Source organism: Melanotaenia boesemani, chromosome 13 (assembly GCF_017639745.1).
Source record: "Melanotaenia boesemani isolate fMelBoe1 chromosome 13, fMelBoe1.pri, whole genome shotgun sequence".
In the NCBI taxonomy this organism is placed as follows: Eukaryota; Metazoa; Chordata; class Actinopteri; order Atheriniformes; family Melanotaeniidae; genus Melanotaenia; species Melanotaenia boesemani.
In genome coordinates, this window is record NC_055694.1 from 31813767 (window position 1) to 31836519 (window position 22753).

Genomic DNA, 22753 nt, shown 5'->3' on the forward strand with positions numbered 1-22753 from the left:
CATCTAGCTTTGCTCCTGTAAGCAGAATATTCTGGTAGAAACAACACACAACGCTGTGTCATGGTGATAATATTCCTTTATATCAAAAGATTGAAATTACAATAAAATATTTTCATCTGATATTTGACAAGGAAGCACAAAGAAAGAAATCAGCCCCAGCTTCCCTGCTGCTCTGACCAGGAATAATACATTACTTACAATACAAAAATACTGTACACAGCTGGTTTAAGAATCTGAGGCGCTCCCTCTGTCCATCTCTGCAAAGACCCCAAAAATTACATGTCTTACCTGAAAGAGAAATCTACCCAAATATAAATTTTCTTTATAAATATGAAAAATAAGCCTCTCAATGTCCCGCACCGGTCCATGAAAATCATGTCACCTGAAATTATTCCATTAAAAATAAATATCAATGAACAAGCAAAATATACAGATCGATTTAATCCCTGACAGCTTCAACTGTATAGTCCTCTGATTACCCATAATCCCCTGCACCACACCCAGTCCCAGCTTTAACTGTGGCTCAGAGCTCCGCGTCAGCAAATAAGAAAAACTGAAGTTATTTGATCCTGATGTGATATTTGACTCCTTTTACGTGTCTTTAATTTAACCAACAGATCACCCTGGATGAAGTTTTACATCACAGGAAAAATAATGTTTTCAAAACTTTGACTCATTCATCACCCTGAAGCTGAACACTTGTTTCAGTGCTGATGTTGCTGATGTGGGAAAACTGGTGAAGTTTCAGAGTACCTGAGCGTGAAGCGTGAACGTTACCTGACGAGCGGGTGTGGGACATGTGAGCAGCGCAGGCGATGGAAAGAAAAACAACTAATCAATGACAAGTTTAAACCAAAATTCATTCAGTCTATTTTCATGGTGATGTCGGAGGCAGACGCATCCAGCCCCCCGTCCTCCTCCTGGCATGAAGTGATGTCACTGGTGGATTGGGTGGAGGAGGCGGAGCTTGCATTGGGGTTGGGCTGAGCGGGTTTTCTCATTTTGTCTTGCCGGTGGTAGAACAAGACGTAGGCAGCGTTGGTCTGGAAGAGAAGAGACGGAAATCAGTCTGTTTAGCATCAACAGTTCAGTTTGGATCGTTTCCAAACTTTTTCTAATAATCTGAGAAAATCTTTTTTTTCTCCTGATTAAATGTTAACAGCCACTAAAATAACTTTATAGTAACTTCTACAGAAACACGAGATTGAGCGATTTCATCACTGCTGATGTTGAGAAAACAAAAATCCAACCATCATAAAAGCTGTTTATTTCCGCTCAAGTAGCGCTTGGCCATCTTCCCCTTCTGCACAAGGTCATATTTATAACAATGGTTTTTACATGGGGGGTCGTCGGGCTGGATGGCTGGACACTCAAAGCTCTGGATGCTGTCAGACTGTCATGGCTGACACGCAGCATGTCGTGGACATCAGGAATAGTTCCTCTGGACTGGCAGACTGGGGTGGTGGTGGTCCTCTTCATGGGTGGCTGTAACTCAGGAGGCAGAGCTTTCACCTGCCATCCAGAAAGTGGGTCGATCGATGCCAGGCTTCCCCTGACTACATTCTGAAGTGTCCTTGAAAAAGATGCTGAACCACAAGTTGTATCATGACGTGTCTATCAGGGTATGAATAAGAGTGGAAGAAAAAAGCACTTAGTGTTACAGTGGAAGTGCTGTATGAGTGTGTTTGAATGGGACGTGTAGTGCTTTGAGTGATAAGCATATGACTAGAAAAGAGCTGTATAAGTATAAACTACTGGAGTCTAAAGTTTATTAGACCATGGAAATTTGACTATGTCCCCTGGGGACTCCTGTCAGGGTATAAACTACTGGACCCCCATATATGAGCTGTCCGGTTCCTATACAACTGGTGCCAGAACTTGAACACAAGAATGAGAACACAAATACAAGCAACGAAAAAAGCTACTCCTGCAGGGTGGCCGGGCGCTCGCTTAGAGATAGGCTGAGATGCTCAGCCATCGAGGAGGAGCTCAGAGCAGAGTCGCTGCTCCTCCACTTCCAGAGCAGCCAGATGAGGGGGCTCTGGCATCTGGTTAGGATCTAGCTGGCAATCATTCAGTTAGAACACCTCCCTGGTGAGCCATGTCCTACGCTGCTAATTAATGATTACATCATCATTATACATTATGATCAACTATACACTAGTCGTATAGTTGATATACATGCTCACCTAAACAATAAATATATTTAAGATTAAACTAAATAATTGCAGAGGGGGACCACCACCGAGTTGCGCTCGTCTTCATTCTTCTTTTGTTCCCCACCCGTTCCTCCTCTTCTTCTTCTTTGGTTTGTTTCCTTCGCTGGTCACATCAGCTATTCTGCTTTGCACTCCATCTTCTGTGTGAAGCGATAGATAGCTAAGCTTCCTGAAAACGGATCAAATTACACACGTAACCGATGCAGAACATGGACAAAACTGTCTGTCTGTCTGTGTGTCCGTCTGTCTGCGTCTAGCATAAATGGGCCTTAAAACCTGCAGAACAGGGACCCTTGACGACCAAAACTGGAAGTCCCTGCTCTGGAGTCAGCAGCGTCCTGGTTTCCACTTGTCATTGATCACACTAGAAATCGTCTGTTAACCTGAGACGGTTCTGCTGAGTCGGCTGCTTTAACACCTCCTGCTGGTTCTGATAGAGATCTGGATTAATCAATCTGAGAACCATGAGATCATTCATGGATGATTTTACATCACGTTTTCAGTTCAGAAACTCCTGCAAGTCAAACCTGATCACCATGGAAACCATACCCTGTGTAGTGTTTACTGACCATGATCTGGTCCTCGGTGGTGTATGTCACCTTGCTGTCATCAAAGTAATACCACTGACCGTTGTCCTTGTTCCTGGCGTAGCTGGTGTCTTCATCGGTGAACAGGAAGAAGCAGAAAGTCAGAGGTCATGTGATTGGTAAACTCTGGAACAAAAGTGAGGTGGTGGCGTGTCTTACAGTGCCCGTCTCTGAGTCCGCCGTAGTGATTGGACACGGCGATGAGGTCGTAGCGGCTCGGAGGCTCCTCGTTGGACTGAGTTTTCCTCAGCAGGCAGCCGGAGAAGTCCAGGTCCCTGCAACACCCACACAGATCAGCTGTGTGTGTCGGATGTGTGAAGGGACATGCGCTGACCGGACAGATATGTGTGTGTGTACCTGAGGGGGAAATCTACAATGCTGTCAAGTTTCTCTCTGGTGAACTTGGTGTAGGAGAATCTCTTGAGGTGGATGATGAGAACCTCCGGCAGAGACCAGAGGTCCAGCTTCTTAGTGGCCAGCTGGTGCTTCTTACACACCGGACAGTACCTGAACACACACACGCAGAGCTGTAATTTATAAAGATCTTTTTTTTAAAAAATTCTCTGACTACCTAATTTAATTGTGACTAAAACTCAGATCTGATGTGTCTTCAAGAAAAATAATCAGCTCAGATTTTTCTATTGTAGCTGCTAAACCTGATGAATTACAGCAGGAAACCCGACGATGTGCAGCAGTCAGAGGCAGCTCTGGTGGATCAGAGGTTTTTGTCTTCCAGTATCATGTCAGGTTTAGATTCTCTCATTTGTGTGTAGGGACGTCACCATTACTTCATTTTTACAATTAATCACTGTATTAAACGCCACAATTAATTAATCCCTCAGTGTCGTTATTCTCCATAAAAGATCATGAACCATATCATCAGTTCAGCGCAACTTCCACACGCAATGAAAACAAAGTTAAACAACATCCACATGTTGCAGCTTGGGTTTACACTTGTGTTTATGCTTGTGTTTACGCTTGTGTCGCTGCTTGTGTTTACGCTTGTGTCGCTGCTTGTGTTTACGCTTGTGTCGCTGCTTGTGTCGCTACTTGTGTTTACGCTTGTGTCGCTGCTTGTGTTTACGCTCGTGTTTACGCTTGTTTCGCTGCTTGTGTTTACGCTTGTGTCGCTGCTTGTGTTTACGCTCGTGTTTACGCTTGTGTTTACGCTTGTGTCGCTGCTTGTGTTTACGCTTGTTTCGCTGCTTATGTTTACGCTTGTGTTTACGCTTGTGTCGCTGCTTGTGTTTACGCTTGTGTCGCTGCTTGTGTTTACGCTTGTGTTTATGCTTGTGTCGCTGCTTGTGGTGCAGCTTGCGTCGCTGCTTGTGTTTACGCTTGTGTTACAGCTTGTGTTTACGCTTGTGTTGCTACTTGTGTTTACGCTTGTGTTTATGCTTGTGTTGCTGCTTGTGGTGCAGCTTGCGTCGCTGCTTGTGTTTACGCTTGTGTTACAGCTTGTGTTTATGCTTGTGTCGCTGCTTGTGTTTATGCTTGTGTTTATGCTTGTGTTTACGCTTGTGTTTACACTTGTGTCGCTGCTTGTGTTTACGCTTGTGTTTACACTTGTGTCGCTGCTTGTGTTTAAGCTTGTGTTTACGCTTGTGTCGCTGCTTGTGTTTACGCTTGTGTCGCTGTTTGTGTTTACGCTTGTGTCGCTGCTTGTGTTTACGCTTGTGTTTACACTTGTGTCGCTGCTTGTGTTTACGCTTGTGTTGCTGCTTGTGTTTACGCTTGTGTTGCTGCTTGTGTTTAAGCTTGTGTTTACGCTTGTGTCGCTGCTTGTGTTTACGCTTGTGTCGCTGTTTGTGTTTACGCTCGTGTTTACGCTTGTGTTGCAGCTTGCGTCGCTGCTTGTGTTTACGCTTGTGTCGCTGCTTGTGTTTACACTTGTGTCGCTGCTTGTGTTTATGCTTGTGTTGCTGCTTGTGGTGCAGCTTGCGTCGCTGCTTGTGTTTACGCTTGTGTCGCTGCTTGTGTTTACGCTTGTGTTTATGCTTGTGTCGCAGCTTGTGTTTACGCCCGTGTTTACACTTGTGTCGCTGCTTGTGTTTAAGCTTGTGTTTACGCTTGTGTCGCTGCTTGTGTTTACGCTCGTGTTTACGCTTGTGTTGCTGCTTGTGTTGCAGCTTGTGTTGCTGCTTGTGTTTACGCTTGTGTCGCTGCTTGTGTTTACGCTTGTGTCGCTGCTTGTGTTTACGCTTGCGTTGCTGCTTGTGTTGCAGCTTGTGTTGCAGCTCGTGATGCTGCTTATGTTACCATGGATTCTCCTCCTCCAGCGTTTCCACCGTGGTGAACAGCTCGATGCACTCCTGCAGCTGCACTGTTGTCTGCTGCTGAGGAACCTCCATGCTGGCGTGTTTCACGTATTTCTGGACAGAAAAAGAAAAGTTTCATTAGAAACGAAGCAGATACTTAATAATACCTGGAGTGTGCTCTTGAATGCACCTTATAGCCAGATCTTTCATCTGATGTGTGTGTTAATGTGAGCCAACATTCATACTGACCTCGGCCTCGTTTTCATTGTAAAACCTTTTCTTCATGTCAGGGTCCCAGTCGATGGCCACGTATGGCTGAGCTGCACAACCAGACCATAGACCAGAAGTTAGACTAAAACTGAAAGAATGACACTGAGATAAACCTGCACTTCTCTGGGGGAAGACATACATACATACAAATCAACCCAATAAGACGTCTGGAAACAATGATGACTTGATTCTTTTCTGAGGTAAAAACAAACAAAACCTCCTGATCCAGTCCTCATGTCTTCATCGCTAAAGACCAAATATAAACTTTATTTGTTCTTATCTCAGTAATTTAGGATCTTAGTGAAATGCACGTTTTCCTCTCTCAAAGCAAACTGACCACATCTGGAACATCTGACCCATTAATGAACATCAAACCATCTCCATGACTACGATGGTGGAAACCTGCTGCTGTGTTGATTCACTCACAGCTGAAGGACACGGCACTGCCCCCATCTCCCATCCCTCTCTCCGTCGTCCCGTTGGAGTTGACAGCCTGGATGGTGAATAAACTCCTCCTCCTCTTACAGCACGCCCTCCTCTTAGCTGGATGCTCATTGGCTGGCGGGCTGGGAGAACGAGCTTCCTCCTGCTTGTCTTCCTCGGTTTCTTCTGTGGTTTCACAGGGCTGCTTTGCTGCTGGCGGTTCTGAGCTGGTGGCGGTGGACATATCACCACAAGCGCTCACGTCATCGCCGCTGCAGACGGGCACGGTTTGGTTCGAGGAGCCGTTGCTGGTCTCTGCTGCTTCGTGGTCTACTGAGGTCTGAGTGTGGTTGGTATCAGGCGGTGGCTCAGGCGCAGCAGCTTCTTCTGACTGGCTGTTTGGAGATGTTTCACTGCAGCAGGGTTCTGATCTCGAGGGCCCGGCAGCCTCAACGTCCTGTTCATCTGAAAAAATACGAACTTTCCTTAAATTTTTTTCCATCAATCCCGACGATTATTTGTGCTTGAAATGTCAAGAAAGACGTCTCATACCATCACTGATGCCGTTGGTCTGAGTCTTGTACAGCTCCTCTTCATCTTCATCCTCTTCCTCCAACTCTTCAGAGGGGTCAGGAAGTCGCACATACCGCCTTCACGCACACGCGCACACACACACACACACACACACACACACACACACACACACACACACACACACACACACACAGATACAATTTATAGCAAACTTTTTGTAGATTCATTAGTTTTTAATATCAGCATTGGTGTGTGTGGGTGCATGCGTGTGTGTAGGTGTGTGTATGTGTGAGCATGCGTGTGTGTGGGTGCATAGCTCACGCCAGCCTCTGCAGGAACAGGTTGTAGAGCGCCTCCTGGCTGCAGCTGCTGCGCGGCACGTTGAGCAGCAGCGGGTGTCCGAACAGCGTGGTGCCGTAGCTGCTGCCGGAGCCGTAGTCCCGGTAGGTGGAGCGCTCCCTCAGGTAGAGCGCCAGCAGCACCTGCTCCTCCTGCTGCTCCTCCAGTATGCTCAGCTCGTACCTGAACATAAATAAGACCACAAAGCGATCCGGATGAGCTGGGCTCTGAGAAGTTCTGTTAAATATTAGAACCTCCTCCACTCCAGGCCTCAGTTAGTTCATCACAGTCCAGTTAGAAAAAGTCTTGTTTGAAGGGATCACGGCAGCACAGCTGAGCTTCTACAAGTGGATGGATCATGGAGGGATGTAGACCAAGACTTTAGCAACTTACACAAAGATGTCGTCTCGATCTAAAATGCAGCTCAAAGATTCTTCAGCATTGTAGATCTTATAGAAACGATGATTGAAGACATCAGCCACCACCATCTGAAACACACACACACACGCACACTATAACACTGCCTTGTCTCTGTGTTAACTTCAAACTCTCTACCTCTGTTTCTCGTGAATCATTTCCATTTTCAAATCTTTCTGCAATGAAACACCTCACACAAAAAGTTTCCCAGGATGGAGGTGAACACGGTTCATGTAGAAATCAGGTTTACTTTGAGCTGCAGGGATTTTCCATCCATCCACTTTCTACCGCTTATCTGGGTCGGGTCGCGGGGCAGCTGCCTAATCAGGGAAGCCCAGACTCCCCTCTCCTGAGAGGGAATCCCGAGGCGTTCCCAGGACAGCCGAGAGATGTAGTTCCTCCAGCATGTCCTTGGTCTTCTCCTCACCAGGGAGGAAGATTTCTGACCAGATGCCCGACGTCATCTGCCTCACATCGATGCAGAGCAGTGACTCTACTCTGAGGGATCTTCTTGCCCTAAAATAATGTGATGTTCAATTCAGGAAAATAACACCTCATTTTCCTGAATCTCTTCTACAGAGTAAAGCTAGCAAAACTCATACAAACACAAAAGATAAAAAATTAAAAAAATAATAGATCATCTATCAGTCCACTAAAACATAATTTCCCACAAAGTTGGTTCAGTCAATCTTTTCTGGCTTTACAGTTTCCTTTCAGGCCTGATTTTATCCCATTCTTCCTGCAAACGCACCTTAATGAGCGCAACAAAACGAGGACATGCTGCTGTAACGTGGTTCTTCCTCGTCAGTAACAGATGTGCTCTTGAAGGCAGCATATGCAGCCGTAAAATCTCCATCAACTTTTCTGCATTGAAGTAGCGCTAGCTAACCTTCTGACTTTAAAGATATGTGTTTCTGGCTCGTTTCGAAGACGCACTCACATTATTATGTACATTCCTGGAACCGTCATCGTCCTGCAGCCCCTGAGGTTGAAACCACGAAGAGGAGGATTCTCTCCAGCTGACTGAAACCAAGCCTTTCCCACTGGATGGTATGTTTGGTTCCATACTGACAGAGACCAGAGTTTGCTTCTTTGGTCTGCACCAGACTGTAAATGAGCGTTCACACACACACCCCAAACAAACAGTACGATCCATGGAAGCGGAGCAGGAAAGAAGTTAGTCTGATGTTAACTCCTCTCTTATCTCTTGCTCTGTCCCTTTATCACTTTCTTTAACTGCCCTCCTTCAATATTGTCCTCTTTGCTGAATCAGCCATGGTGCCAGTGTGTTGATATCCAGCTGCTGGTGTGCGACTCGGAGCACAAAGTGAAACTCAGCTGTAACGTGATGCTCTGGGCTGGAACACAAAGATCTGAAGTTTGGTTTCTCAGCCTCGGGATGCTGCAGGGCCACGACAGCTCCAGGAACATGCGTTGTGAATGTCAGCGTGGCAACATAACAAGGCAAACAACATTTTAAGGTCAGAAAGTTACATAGTGCAATTTCAATGGCTTCTTCTCCAATCAGTAAAGTCTGAAGTGACATCTGTGAATGTAACTGTGTTGTAGAGCTTGACTAAGCTTTCCACAGTAATCCTTGTTCACTGTATCAGCTGTTGATGACTGTGATGGCTAAGTCTACAGCCACAAATAACTGCAATTAACAGCACTACACACATACACTTAAATTTTTAATTTAGATTTGTTTTCATATAGAATTTAACATACAGATCAATATGGTTTTATTGTTTATTTTTTTTAAACCTATTTAAAAAAATCAAAAAATCAAACATAGAGCTTGTTCTGACCCTTTGCTCATACCACAAATTTGTCTTGTAAGAGTTCATGCTTTGACTAATGTTAAAGAGGTGCGTGCTGATTGGCCGCTGGGAGGCCAGAGTCGAAAGCGGGGCTGGCCCAGTGCGTGCACAGTGTGTCCGACTCCAAAACACCAACAGCTTAGTGGTGGTGAGTGAACCTGACCGAGCAGCTGCTTACGGAATTCAGTCATTTATGTTGTTTTTCTTTGGAGTTGTTTCAGCGGCTCCAGCCCCTTGGCTCGAGGACTAGCAGGTGGCCACAGGGAGGAGCCAACTAACTGGACCAGACTAGGGCTGCATAATATATTAAAAATTCATCGTGATATTAGCCTTCGTGATATACGTAGTGAAACTGCCGAAACTGCAATAGTCGTCCCTATTTACATATTTTAAGGAAGTGACGTGATGCTGTCTCAAACACTGCTGAGCGTTCCTGTTCTGCGTGCAGCGAATCAAATGGACTCTTCCTGTCCTGGATTCCTGCTCCATGTAGATGCTAACAGCTGCAGCTCTAGAGAGTGAGAGTGTTGACGGTGGAAGGTAATGACAGGTACGAGGAAAATGTGGATGCAGAACTTGTGGCTAAACAGAACAGCACGTTGGCTATTTGGAACTACGTTGATTAGAAGAGAGATGACCCACTACTAACAGATGCTTTGCAAGACATGTCGAATACTTGTGCCAACCACCACAGGACACATGTTTAATCTCTGCTGCCACCTACAGCAGTGGTTCCCAAACTATTTTTCTTGGGGAACTCCTTCATGTAAATACTAAAAAGCCGTGTACCCCTGCCCCACCTCGTGCTGAAACCATGCACATGTTCAAAAGTGCGATTCTCACCTTTTGTTCTGGCCGAGTCCTGTCCTTCCATAAAGCCAAAGTTAAATTAAAGGCTGAATAATTTGGATTTTTTCCTTAAAAATTATTTAAAATGTTCTCATTTGCTGCGAGGGATAAAAGGAAGCTTCCCTATAAACAATCTGTCTCCTCCAAGTTTTTCTCCTTCAAAATAAGAGTTCCGTGCTGGAATAACTTTGATGTGTGGCATTTGTCGATTAATGTAGCTTTTGTTTACACTCTATTTTATGCTAACGTAAATTAGCGCGTGACATTAGCGTTAGCATTGCAAAGCATAGCAACTTCCTGTGTGTGAATCATCTTCTCTCCTCATCATGATATTTGCTGGCACTATGTTCTCCATCCTTCATAGACTGTATATAAAAGAACCGTCCTCTCACAAACCGGCAACCTACGTGAAACTTTCCGATGGGGAGGGGGGGAGAACGCTCTCCGCGTTTTTCTCCTCCGACTGCAGTTCTGATTTGAAACACTAGGTGTCAGTGCTACTTATTTTGCCTTTAACAACATATAGTTTTAGTTTTTTTTTCTCAAGATAGGGACAATGTGTGGACATCAATCACAATAGCTGTGAATGTTCAAACCCTCGGAGACCCCCTATGCTCTTTGAGGGACCCCCTTGGGACCCCAGGTTGGGAACCACTGACCCTACCTACAGGACAATCACAAGGAGCTACAGATGAACCCAGCCCACAGTTTGTGTGTTGCGGTGCCGCCTACATTGCAAGTCCTAATTACCTCATATCTGCTGACAAGGGCAGAGCTGTGGATGTCTGGACTGATGATGTGAGACAGTGGTCCACCGTTACTGATGAGGGCATCTTATCTGGCCTTCTCAAAGTTATTCTGATTCTCATATTAATCCTCGATTAGTTAATGTCCAATACTCTGCTTCATCAGACAGAAACTGCTTCAATCCACACAAACGATTGTCCTTCACTGCTCGGTCCCACTGATTAATGATTCTGATTCAGGTCCATGTAAGGAATCGAACATCATGGCATCCAGTAGGAGAAATATGTAAATTCCTTCAATCCTGTCCATCGTTGCTCCTTACAGACTCAGCCCTCCTGACAACCTCCAGTTCTGTAACATCATGTCTAAACAGCATCTTTTCTTCCCGTTTTCTTAAAACCCTAAACGTCCCCATCACTGACCTGTGAGGGCGGTACGCTGGTCATCTCAGATAGAGCCCAGCAGAGGTCCGACACCTTTCCTGCTTTAGGTACCACGACACGATGCTGCACACACAGACACACACAGACAAAAAATGTGGTCATGCTGAAAGTGATGAAAACTGCCGTTACCAGGACAACGTCATCAGGAGCCAACTCTCACCTGGACAGGTTTGGCAAAAGGGTCCAAAGAGACGAAAAAAACCTCCATGACGCGCTCCTTGCTGACAGGAAGCGGGACACTCAGGTAGCAGAAGGGGTCGAAGGTCACAGACACCTTGTGGCACTCTGGACAGACCAGCGTGGACTTGAAGAGGCCGTGAAACGTGTCGACGATCACCGAGTCGTTCCGCCGGTGGTGGTTGCGCCATGCCTCCTCTGCTACCTCCTAAAAGGAAAAAAATGTTTACAGGCGGGAAGATGGTGTGTTGACGCTGCAGACAGGAAGTCAAACTCATAGGCCCACCTGGTCCGGTCGGCCATCCGCGTCCCGCAGCTCGATGTACTCTTTGTTTTTGACTCTGTTGAGGTCCTCGTGCAGCCCGTCCAGCAGGAAGGACAGCAGCTCCTGGCTGTCGTGCTGCTGGTAACCCAGAAACTGAGACGCAAAGTGGCCCACCTTCGTCTGCACAGACAGAGCCTTCATCAGTAAAGCTCATCTCTACATCTACGCGTCAAACTGAAATGGAGTGGGTACCTTGAAGACCCGTGGCACCACAGAGTGATGCCGCCCGGACCACATCTGCTTGATGACGTCGGCGTATGCCTCAGCAATCTCCCCCTTCATCCCCAGCGGGTTGGTGAAGTTCAGCTCCTCTAGGTAGCCGTTCTGCAGGAAGTACTCAGTCAGAGGAGGAGTGTTGCTCAGACACTGCAGAGAGGGAGGAGGAGACAAGGAGTTAGGATGGATAGAAGGAGACAGAAGTCAGGGTGAAACACGTCCTCCAGCTGACTGAAACTGAGAGTTTGTGCTTTCATTCTCTCTCCTGCTGCTGAATAAGTAAACGACCTGCGTTTCCATGGAGCAGTTTTTATCAGATCCAAGCAGCGTCATGTAAAACACCTCAGCTTATCTGATCTGGGTATTTTAAACCTATTCACATGCGGATCATCAGGGAAAAAAAAAAAACATGTCTGTGCTCATTCTGCAGGTTTCTGTGGTGGATGTTGTTTCTACGCATGCTTCAGCCTCCTGTGCTTTGGTGAGTTTTAGGAAAGACTTGCAAAATGGTGTCAGCAAACACAACGGGACTGAGGAGGGAACAACGTCGAGTTGAGTTGAGGATTACTAAGAGTCTTGAAGGTCGAAAGGCTCAAAACAAGTTGAAAATCTTCCAAATTAGCTCACTTCAAAAGCTTTAACTGGTCGGAATCTGATCAGACCGGAAATATTTGTCCATGTAAACGCAGCCAGTGTCCTGGAGTGTAAAACTGTGCCTCAGTTATCTCAGACATTAAAATTTCACACAGCAATGCTCCAACAGCTGTATAAGGACCCCCCCCCCCTTTCATTTCCATCCATTTTCATGACAGTTTATTATTAGTTTATTATTAAGGTTTAAATTACTGTTAATTGTGTCATAACACACAGCAAATACGTAAAACAGTTTTCTGCTGCCCAAAACATGATCACTACAAGCAGCCTTCAGTGTATTACCTTCCCAAAACCCTGATTACAACCACGCTGTCAATAAAAGCCCATGAAGCGTAAAATATTGCAAGAGTGCAAAAGATCTGTGTCCTCTGGGGGTCTCAGTAACTTAAAGCTTCACAGATTTGGTGAAAGTTTGAGGTGTTTGGCTGAAGTTTTGAACATCTCAAGTGCAGAAGAAGAAAAACCGAGGAACAACAATCTGGACGGATAACACGAAATTGGATCTCCAAGAAAAAGTGGGGAGAAAAATGAGTTGCAAGTCAGACTTGAAGGAAAAAGCTCGTCAGCCTTCTCTTCACGTTTTAGCCTGGTTGTTTTCTCCGTGTGTGTTTTAACCTGTAAAGCAGAGTTCATGAAGCAGGTGTTGCCCAGGTTGATGAGGCCGCAGACACCCGGCTGTCCTCGGTAAGAGTCCTGCTCCTCCACAGAGTTCCTCCTGGAGAGAAGAAGCAGCTCAGCATCAGAATAACACGACACTGAAAAAACTGTTTGGATAGAAACCACTCGCTCTGATTGGATGAAAACAAAACCAGGTTCACTGCGTCCAATTCGTCTGCGTCAAACCCGCTTTCTCCAACAGATGATCTGAAACGTCACCAACTTCAACTCATTTTCACTTTTCATGACATCTTCGATGAAGGGATGAAGATTTATTCCACTTCACCACACAGGAAGGAGTGAAATCAAAAGAGGAAAAAAAGACAGAGAAGCTGGTTGATGGAGGGGAGGAATGGGCTGTACTTATAGAGCGTTTACACATACGTCACATTCACTCAGTCACACACACATTCACACACTAAAGGCGGGAACTGCCATGCAAGGCGCTCAACCACGATCCATCAGGAGCCATTAGGCTTCGGTGTCTTGCTCAGGGACACCTCGACATGGGCTCTCCGGGTCGGGATCGAACCGGCAACCTTTGGGCTACCCTTGCTGCCCCTTTAGAGCAAAGTATCTCCAACTTTTCAGCACTTAACTGCTTGAGGAATCATTTTTCAACCAAGTACTGTCTGATTAATACTGAGCTTTTTTGGTGGGAAACAACAATGTGCCATCAGAGCCTGGTTTGTTCAAATCTGTCACTGGAAAAAATAAAAGGCTCCAATTTAAAATCTTTTAAAAGAACAAATCTCAAACACGTTAATTTAATTCACATCAAACCTTTTCTCATCGCTAAAAGCTCAGATTGTGTAATAGAGAAGTGTGTTACCAACATTAAAGATGTCCGCCCCTGTTTTCCATCCAAACTTTAGAGGAACAGGACATGTTTGATAATATCCATCAACATATCTAACAAAAGCAACACGTTGTAGATTTCCACTCGCATCTGTGGATTCATCCAACGACTTGTTCAACATCTGTTTAAATTTTTATCCTTAAGGATAAAAAAATACACGTTTTCTGCTTCGTTTTTCTGCATCATCGTCTCAGGAAGGAGCAGGACGGCTGTCTTGGCCTTAGCTGCCAGCAAAGACACCACTGAAGAAGCCTCCAGGGTTTTAAATGACGTGGTAGAGACTCTTCACGTGTCAGATGAGCTTTCTGGTAGGACGAAGCTGGAGATGTTTGGGTTTCATGCTGCTTTTAGCTGCGTCATAATCATCTTAATGTCCTCGGTGAGTTACAGCTTTTGGACGGAAATGCTAATACAATATTTTTACAAAATTCAGACAGAATTTTCCTGGCTCTACTTTTGCCTTGTTTTGCTCCTGACGCTGAGTTTTCAGCAGCATTGATGCTAAACTTCAACCATGTTCCAAGTTTTCGTGCCGACTAGTGATTGACAGGTGAAGTCATTTGACATGAGCCAGAATGTGCCACGATGAATTAAACTGAATATAAATTTCAGTTTATAAGCTTAATTACATGATTATAAAATTTCACATGAACCCTATTTTTCTTTTTTTTTTTTTTTCTCACCCCCCCCTCGAAGTGTCTCCACATCCCACAAGGAGTGTGTTTAGAGAATCGTGCTTCAGAAGGATGGACACACGGGACGAGTGAAGTTAGATGTAAAAAACATGAATGAAGAATAAAAAAGGAGTTTTTTTCTCACATGATCTGAGGTCTGGAGCTCGGCCAGGTGCCATCAGCATTCCTCGTCTCCATGATCACCGTCTGACACACACACACACACACACCTGAACTTCAACAAGCTGCTCACTTCACACATGTGGAGACATTATGGCTGTTGTGAGAGTGTGTGAGGGGGGACTTGTCCTCACCATCCCTGAGCTCAGGCAGGCGTCCAACACACTCATGTGGATGTTTCTGAGACGTTCGCAGCTGCTGTCCGAACTCTTCATCCACAGACGGCACTCTGAGCCCGGAGGCACAGAGAAGGCCTCACACATGGCCCGCTGGATCACATCTGCACACACACACACAGGAATGTTCAGCCCAAAGAAAGTGTGTGTTTGGGGATCTACATGAGCATATTTACATCTTTTAATTAGCTATAAACATTTTTTCTTTCCACATGCTGCTCTTTGCTGGAGCATCTCCAGTCAGAAAAGATCTGTTTCAGGTTCCGAGCTGCTCTGATTGGTCAGCTGGTCCCCTTAAAACAAAAATGCTTCTCTGGGACTCTGGATCGACACATGCAGCAGAAGTCAGCTGATGTTCAGAGCACCACATCAAAATCACTGTCAAACCAACAACCTAACCTGTAGCTTCACAAGTGGAAGATGCCATCATTAAGATGTAAATAAACTAGGGCTGTCAAAAATAACACATTAATGGCAGTAACTAATTTATGTAATTAACTGAATAATTAATTGCATTAATATTTTTAACACAATTAATGCACATGCTGCATAACAAGCCCAATACATCCATCATTTCTCCGCTGTGACGGGACATGGAGGCGTCTAGAGGCAAGATGGTAAAGATGAGCCGGGTGGCTCTATGGCTGGATTTGAGAATAAAAAGAACTTTTATTGAACAACACACAGGCGTCGTCGTCCCTCATTGAGATAATGCAGAACAACATAGAAGTACATTACATGCTGCATTTACAGACCCTTCAACATCTGATGTTTACTCAAGGGAAGGTCAGTTAACACTAAATATTTGTAGCATCGGCTTGCAGTAAAAACAGGCAAGTTTCAGGCAATGAAGATTAATCATGATTAATACATTTTTACAAGCTGATTAATCTGATTCAAAATTTTAATCACTTGGCAGCCCTAAAAGTAAACATTTAGTTTAATCAACGAACGCTACACAAACCAACTAAATGATGTGATGATGATCAACTAAACCTGAGAATTAATAAAAAAAAAATCAGCAGATGACAGCACCTAATAAGAAGGTGTAAACAAACAAACAGACTCACGTATGTTGTCTGTGCGGCTGAACTGTGCAGTGATGACATTCTCCATGTTGCTATGGAGACAGAGAAAGATCTCGACGGGGTAAACCTCCACTTTCAGTGTGCTGGGAAGGTCCACCACCTAAAACACACGAGTCGTGTTTCCTCACCATTTCACAGCTACACCCTCTCACTGAGAAGTGTGTGTGGTGTGTATGTGCTGCATTACCTTGCGTTCCAGCGCTGGCTGACCGTCCGCCACACCATACCAGACCAGCAGCTTGTGCCAGGCCTCCGTCGGCATCAACACAAAGTCCTCATTCTCCACCAGACGCTCCTTCAGGTGGTACGAGTCCAGGTCTGCAAAAGAAAACGACATTCAGTGTCATCATCCTGAACCAGTTAGTTCCAGATCTCTCTAAAGCAAACCGAGGCATTCACTGACCTTCGAACAGCTCGGTGTTGTCGATCTGACCCGGGAAGGATGAAGAGTTCTGGTCTCCGGTCTCCACAAACTCCTTCCATTGTTCAAACCAGCGCCGATCCACCACATACCTGCAACACACACACAGAAACACACATCACAGCATTTTCCTGGCAGGAACACACTTGTTAAACATCACAGCGGATTTCAGGAAGTTAGCGATGTTACAGCGGGCGTGTCCAGATGAAACCTGTGTCAAGCAAAACGGGGGCGTGTCCAAATGAAATCTGTGTCAAGCAAAACGGGGGCGTGTCCAAATGAAATCTGTGTCAAGCAAAACGGGGGCGTGTCCAAATGAAGTCTGTGTCAAGCAAAACGGGGGCGTGTCCAAATGAAGTCTGTGTCAAGCAAAACGGGGGCGTGTCCAAATGAAATCTGTGTCAAGCAAAACGGGGGCGTGTCCAAATGAAATCTGTGTCAAGCAAAACGGGGGCGTGTCCAAATGAAGTCTGTGTCAATACCACATCCAGCAATTATATATTTAATCTGACTCTACAATACTTTAAATAAGGATTCTGACAAGACACTTATTATGGTTACAGATCTGCTGGTATGTAGCCCACATGTAATGTGACTAAACTGCTGTATGTCAAGTAACCAGCAGAAGTAACTTCAAGTAAGGAATCTTTTGGCAATGCAATTGGCCAGAAAGCCTCGACACATTTACTGAGCCATATTACTAACTTATTACAGGAAGTTCATCAAATAAATGCTTTTTTTCTTGCTATTCTATAACTATTGAGTTGGTATCTCCAATCAACTGATGACGCGTTCACTTTTACACCTCAAAACCAGCAAAGGGTGAACAAATTGTTTGGCCTTCAGATGGTGATTCACAAAATATCTCTAAACACTAAAAAACGTGGCTCAGAAATGAAGAAATGCAACAAACAGCGGTCTCGTTTTAAAGATGTTCAGTTTACGAACATTTGACATCAAATCCCATCTTACACTTGATATTTTGCTTAACATAAGTAATTAATTTAATTTCCATTTCTACTTAACAAATCAGCTAGTCACTAAAGCTTTAACTAACATGACTTCATAAGGAACCCTGAAGTAACCTCGAAAGATTTCACCACCTGAACAAATGGAACAACCAAGAACAACGCAAACATGAGTAATTTTCCAGAGATCAACAACATGCTAGCGAGGCCCGCCACAGCTTCATGCAACACACTAATGAGACGGATGTGGTGTAAATACAAACAATAACATGATAATTTGGCTAATTAGCTCCTCAGGAGAGGAACTCTACTAGCCAGATATTTGATGAGCTTATTGTAAAATAAATAACTACAGAATAATGTTTTCAAGCAAAAATGTTAAATATTTACTATTTGTGCTTTTCTTCATCAGACAACATGACACAGAGAGAACCCTGTTTGGATCTTAGGTTGCTGGCAAGACAGAGCAAACCCAAACATGTTAGCATGGAATTTCCTTTAAATTATTCAACTTCAGCAAAAACTCTAAACATCAATGGAAAAAACATCCTAACTGCAGTAAACGGCGAGTACAGCTGAGGTTGATGGAAACGATCGTCATCACATGCCAAACAGTAAAAACCCAGAAGATCCATCAGATCAGAAGACGCAGCAGTGATAGGAACCCCGGATGTGGAACAGGATTGATCCTGAAACTGGATTTCTCTGCCAGTCTTAAAGGCCTTCGTCTCCTCAGTCTCTTCTGGGCCTCATTATTCTTTCATCGCCATCTGACTAATGACCACTTTGCTTCCACTTTGCTTCCACCGTCTGATTAAAAAGTAAAAACCTAACAGATTTTTTTAGCTCAAACATCTTGCCGTAGATGTTTTTCTCTGGATGGTTTTCTGTAGATCAAAATGTTTATCTGAAAACAAAAACAGCAAACAAACACACCTGAGCTGCTTTATGATTTACTGATGTGTTGATGGAGAACAGAAACCAAAACCAGGACTAATCTGGTCTGAAACCAGTGAAACCTGCAGTCATGGCTGAATGGGTAACAGACTATCTGTGGAAGCAGACCAGTGTTTGTTTAAAGTGGACAAAGCTGTTCCAGTGTGAATGCGCCTGATTTCAGGAGCGCCAGCGTGCACGACGTCGAGAATGATAGCAATCTCGACGGTCTAAACCAGGGTGCCAAAGTCCGGTCATCGAGAGCAACCATCCTGCAGCTTTTAGATGCATCCACTCTCCAGCACACCTGAATCAAATGCATGAATTCCCTCATCTGCGTGGCATTAGGCTCTGAGGAGGTCTGGTAACAAGCCATTCCCTTGATTCAGGTGTGTTGGAAGTTCAGCAGACATGAACTCAGATGACAGTCTACATCTATCCAAACACACATTTCTCAACAGCAGTTTTTTGAACCGATCTTATCATTCCATACCAACTTTCACATAAACACATCTGATACAAAGTGCTGCACATCAGTGATAAAAAAGTGACACCGAAGAGGAAATGACGACTGCTGGCTGACATGTTCCTCGCTCTGCATATGGGCTTAAAAACACTGAAGCAGTTTCTGGTTGTGCAACACATGGACGTAAAAAAATGTTTGTCTTCACATTATTTTACCTTCCAAAAGATCAAGTCTGGACCGAACATCTGGACCAGATGATCACTGGAGGCCCAGAGATGAAATCTGACACCAGGACCGCTTCAGCCGAAGGAAAACTCAGACTGGGAAGATGCACGTAAATGGTCGAAAAATAAGCTAAGAATTCACCAGACCAGTGAAATAAATTTGTTCCTTGGATTTTCTTTTCCTGACAGAAGAATTGAGAAACTTAATGGCAGCTAATCACAACAATCATCACGGACTCTATAAATCAACAAACTGCAACTAAACTTTTTGGATTGATGCTTTAACCCCGTGATGCCCAAATTTATTTACAATTACCAATATGTAAAAACAAACTAAATACAGGAAATAAAGAAAAAACAGGAATAAAATACAAGACATTCAGATATTAAATAAATTAATAATAAATAATAATATAAAGCTACATAAAAAAAGAATAAATAAAAACTAACAAAATATATTAAATAGATGAAAAGAAATAAATTTTTTAAAATGCCAAAAGTGGTTTGAAACTAATTTCAAACACTATGCATGAAGGGGCTGACATCTTCATGGGATAATTAAGCAGCAGCTTTTATCCACAGTGAGGAAGAGCCCTCCAGGTTCAGTCCAGTTAAACAGCCTGGTCCACGCATTAAGTCCTAAATCTATTCAAATCTACCTACAGGACCGAGAACAGGTAGATAAGTGCAAAGTAAGGGTGAGTTTGGTTCGTTAAGGTGTCAGGAGAGGAGGTGTTCTCTGAAGAGGTGAGGTTCTTGAAGATAAAGACGGATACTCTCAGTTCAGGTATCATTTGAGTTTAACCAGCAGCTGCACATCCAGAAGTCTCTCTGTAGGCAGCATTAGGGACAGGGATTTCATTCAGGCAGCCATGGATACCAAGCTGAGGTTAATAAAGAGTGGAGGGAGGTGTAGTCTTTATGCCTGATGACACACCAGATGGACCACCTGGTTCTGGACCATTTATAGGGTACCTCAGCAACCATGGTCTTTACTAGGAGTTGGTGGGACACTGAGTCAGATACAGACTGATGTTTCTCCTGTTGTCTAACCAGCCAATCACATGGCAACAATTCAGTACATTAGTCATGTAGACGTGGTGAAGACGACTTGCTGAAGTTCAAACTGAGCATCAGAATGAGGAAGAAAGAGGATTAAAGAGACTTTGAACGTGGGATGGTTGTTAGTCTGAGTATTTACTGGGATTTTCACACACAACCATCTCCAGGGTTTCCAGAGAATGGTCTGAAGAAGAGAAAATATCCAGTGAGCAGCAGTTGTCTGGACCAGAATGTCTGGTTGATGTCAGAGGTCAGAGGAGAATGGACAGACTGGCTGAAGATGATAGAAAGACAACAGGAAGTCCAACAAGCACTGGTTCCAACCAAGATCTGCAGACCAGCATCTCTGAACACACAACACGTCCAACCTTGAAGCAGATGGACTCCAGCAGCAGAAGACACACCGGGTCCATCCTGTCAGCTAAGAACAGGAAACTGAGGCTACAATTCACACACACTCACCAACACTGGACAATAGAAGATGGAGAAACCAAGTATAAACACATACAAGGAATCGTTTGCCGGCAGATGTTGTCACTCTAGTAGAAGTATTAGGATAAGTAAAAGCAATAAAAATAAGTAAAGGAATAAAATGACTAGGAAGTAATTGATAATACAGACTCTGATACATTGATGTCTACTATATACAGAGCAATATATACAAATACAAATTACAACTACAAATACCAAATTAATATACACTATTCAGATGCTCGGCTCAGAATCTGCTGGAAACATCATGAAAACATGGATCCATCCTGCCTTGGATCGACGCTTCAGGCTGCTGCTGGTGTAATGGTGGGGGGTTGTTTTCTTGGCCCACTTTGGGCCCCTTAGTACCAACGTGGCCTGGTTTAACCAGCACAGCCTACCTGAGTATTGTTGCTGACCATGTCCATCCCTTTATGACCACAGTGGAGCATCTTCTGATGCTACTTCCAGCAGGATAATGCACCATGTCACAAAGCTCAGATCATCTCCACCTGCTTTCTAGAACATGACGATGAGTTCACTGGACTCCAACGGCCTCCACAGCCACCAGATCTCAGTCCAGTAGAGCAGCTTTGGGATGTGGTGGAACGGGAGATTCTCATCATGGATGCAGCCGACAAACCTGCAGCAACTGTGTGATGCTGTCATGTCAATATGGAGAAAACCTCTGAGGAAGGTTTCCAACACCTGCTTCCATCTGTCACACCAAGAATCCAAGAATTAAGGCAGTTCTGAAGGAAAAAGCGGGTCCAACCCAGTACTAAAAGGCAGACCTGATAAAGTGGACAGTGGGTGTCTGTCAGAGTCTACTACTGATTGGTTTAAAGCAAAGTTGATTAAAAAAAAAAAAAAATTAAGTAACCACGATAAAACCACAATAGAAAGATTTTAATTTATTTTCCAACACGGTGCTCATCGTTTACAAAACAAATTGAGTCATTTATCATTTCAAAGATCATTTTCTGTTAGTTTTACCTTCAAAAAATATATTTCCTGACCAGCGGCAGATTTTGTGCTGCAATGAATGAATTCAACTAATTCAACATCAAATGATTTGGTATGATATCACAACCGATTATACAACCGACCTGTTTTTAATCATCCTGTTTGACTGATGTCCACTCCTCATAGTAAATATTTAAGACTGTTATCATTGACACTCCACCTGCATTCGTTGCACAGATTACTTTTGGCTTTATTGCACCTATTCTTGTCTTGCCTGTTTGTCTTATGACTGAGTCAAACAGTTAAGTTTCACTTTAATATATTAGTGACATTACAATCTAACATTGAGGAAATCTGTGCTAATCACGTGGCTTGCTACCCTCTTTCTAAATTTTTCAGTGATTTATTTTTCTTTCTAATTGCAGTATTTCTTACTCTGAATATTTATATGTGTTTACTAGTTTACATGAAACCGAAACTGAAACATTCAGCACCACTTAAAAATGCTTAAATATTCTGAAATGGACACCTTTAAAGAACAAACAGGGACTGAAGTCACCGTCAATGAAACACACAAAAACAACTGAAAGCTTCCAATGAGACCCTGAACGTCTCACCACAGCTGACTGACAGACTTCCATTAGCGTTAGCAGGTACGGCTAACTGTGAGATCAGCGACTACCTGGTTAGCCTGGGCTAACGCAGGAGCAGCTAACATGGCACACCGAGCCGTTAAACCGTCCCAACAAACCCAGACCGATACCAGGACAGCTCGAATCTGCTGTAAAACCTGTCAATCGCAAGCGAGATTAAGGTAGCCGTGTGATGCTATCAGTCAGTCCTGTCACTGCATGTCTGTGTGTGTGTGGAGCGGAACAGCGACGGGCGGCTACTCACCAACTGTCTCCAGCCCGGAGCTCACACTCCCGCAACAGAGACTCGATCTCTTTCCGCTGGGTCTCCAGACCCGGAGGCTCTGCGCTAGAACAGCGGCTGTTGGCCGTCATGATGCTTATCAATCACACATAAATGTCAGAACTGTAACAAATATCAAACAGAGCCAGGAAGCAAAAGGAAGAAGTCAACCGCCGCATTGATCAACCGATGAACAGGGAAGCAACGGGGAGCTGTGTTTGCGGAAGTAGGAAGTGGTTAAGACCCGGGCGATGACGACTTCCTGAATACAACCTCCGCACTTAATCCGCAAGGGGACGCGATTTGGTCAAAACCAAAACCAACCGAAAACCATCCAACGATTTGTAGACACATTGTGTCAAATTATATTAACGGATAGTCTAACACAGATTACCTAAACTTTTTTACTTCA

At 44.2% G+C, this 22753-nt stretch overlaps 1 protein-coding gene across 1 annotated transcript; it reads right to left on the reverse strand.

The window, feature by feature from the left end:
* Positions 1-58: 58 nt before the first annotated feature.
* Positions 59-22627, reverse strand: usp11 (ubiquitin specific peptidase 11). Its single transcript, XM_042004976.1, has 21 exons — positions 22324-22627; positions 16316-16425; positions 16100-16230; positions 15895-16012; positions 14783-14928; positions 14614-14675; positions 12894-12993; positions 11601-11774; positions 11370-11528; positions 11067-11291; positions 10886-10969; positions 7024-7118; positions 6613-6813; positions 6310-6407; positions 5761-6222; positions 5314-5384; positions 5066-5178; positions 3164-3313; positions 2966-3081; positions 2789-2877; positions 59-1043 (listed from the first exon to the last, which is right to left on the reverse strand). Exons 1-21 carry the CDS (start codon positions 22431-22433, stop codon positions 864-866), a joined length of 2994 nt encoding a protein of 997 aa, XP_041860910.1. The 5' UTR covers positions 22434-22627; the 3' UTR covers positions 59-863.
* Between the last annotated feature and the right edge of the window lie 126 nt (positions 22628-22753).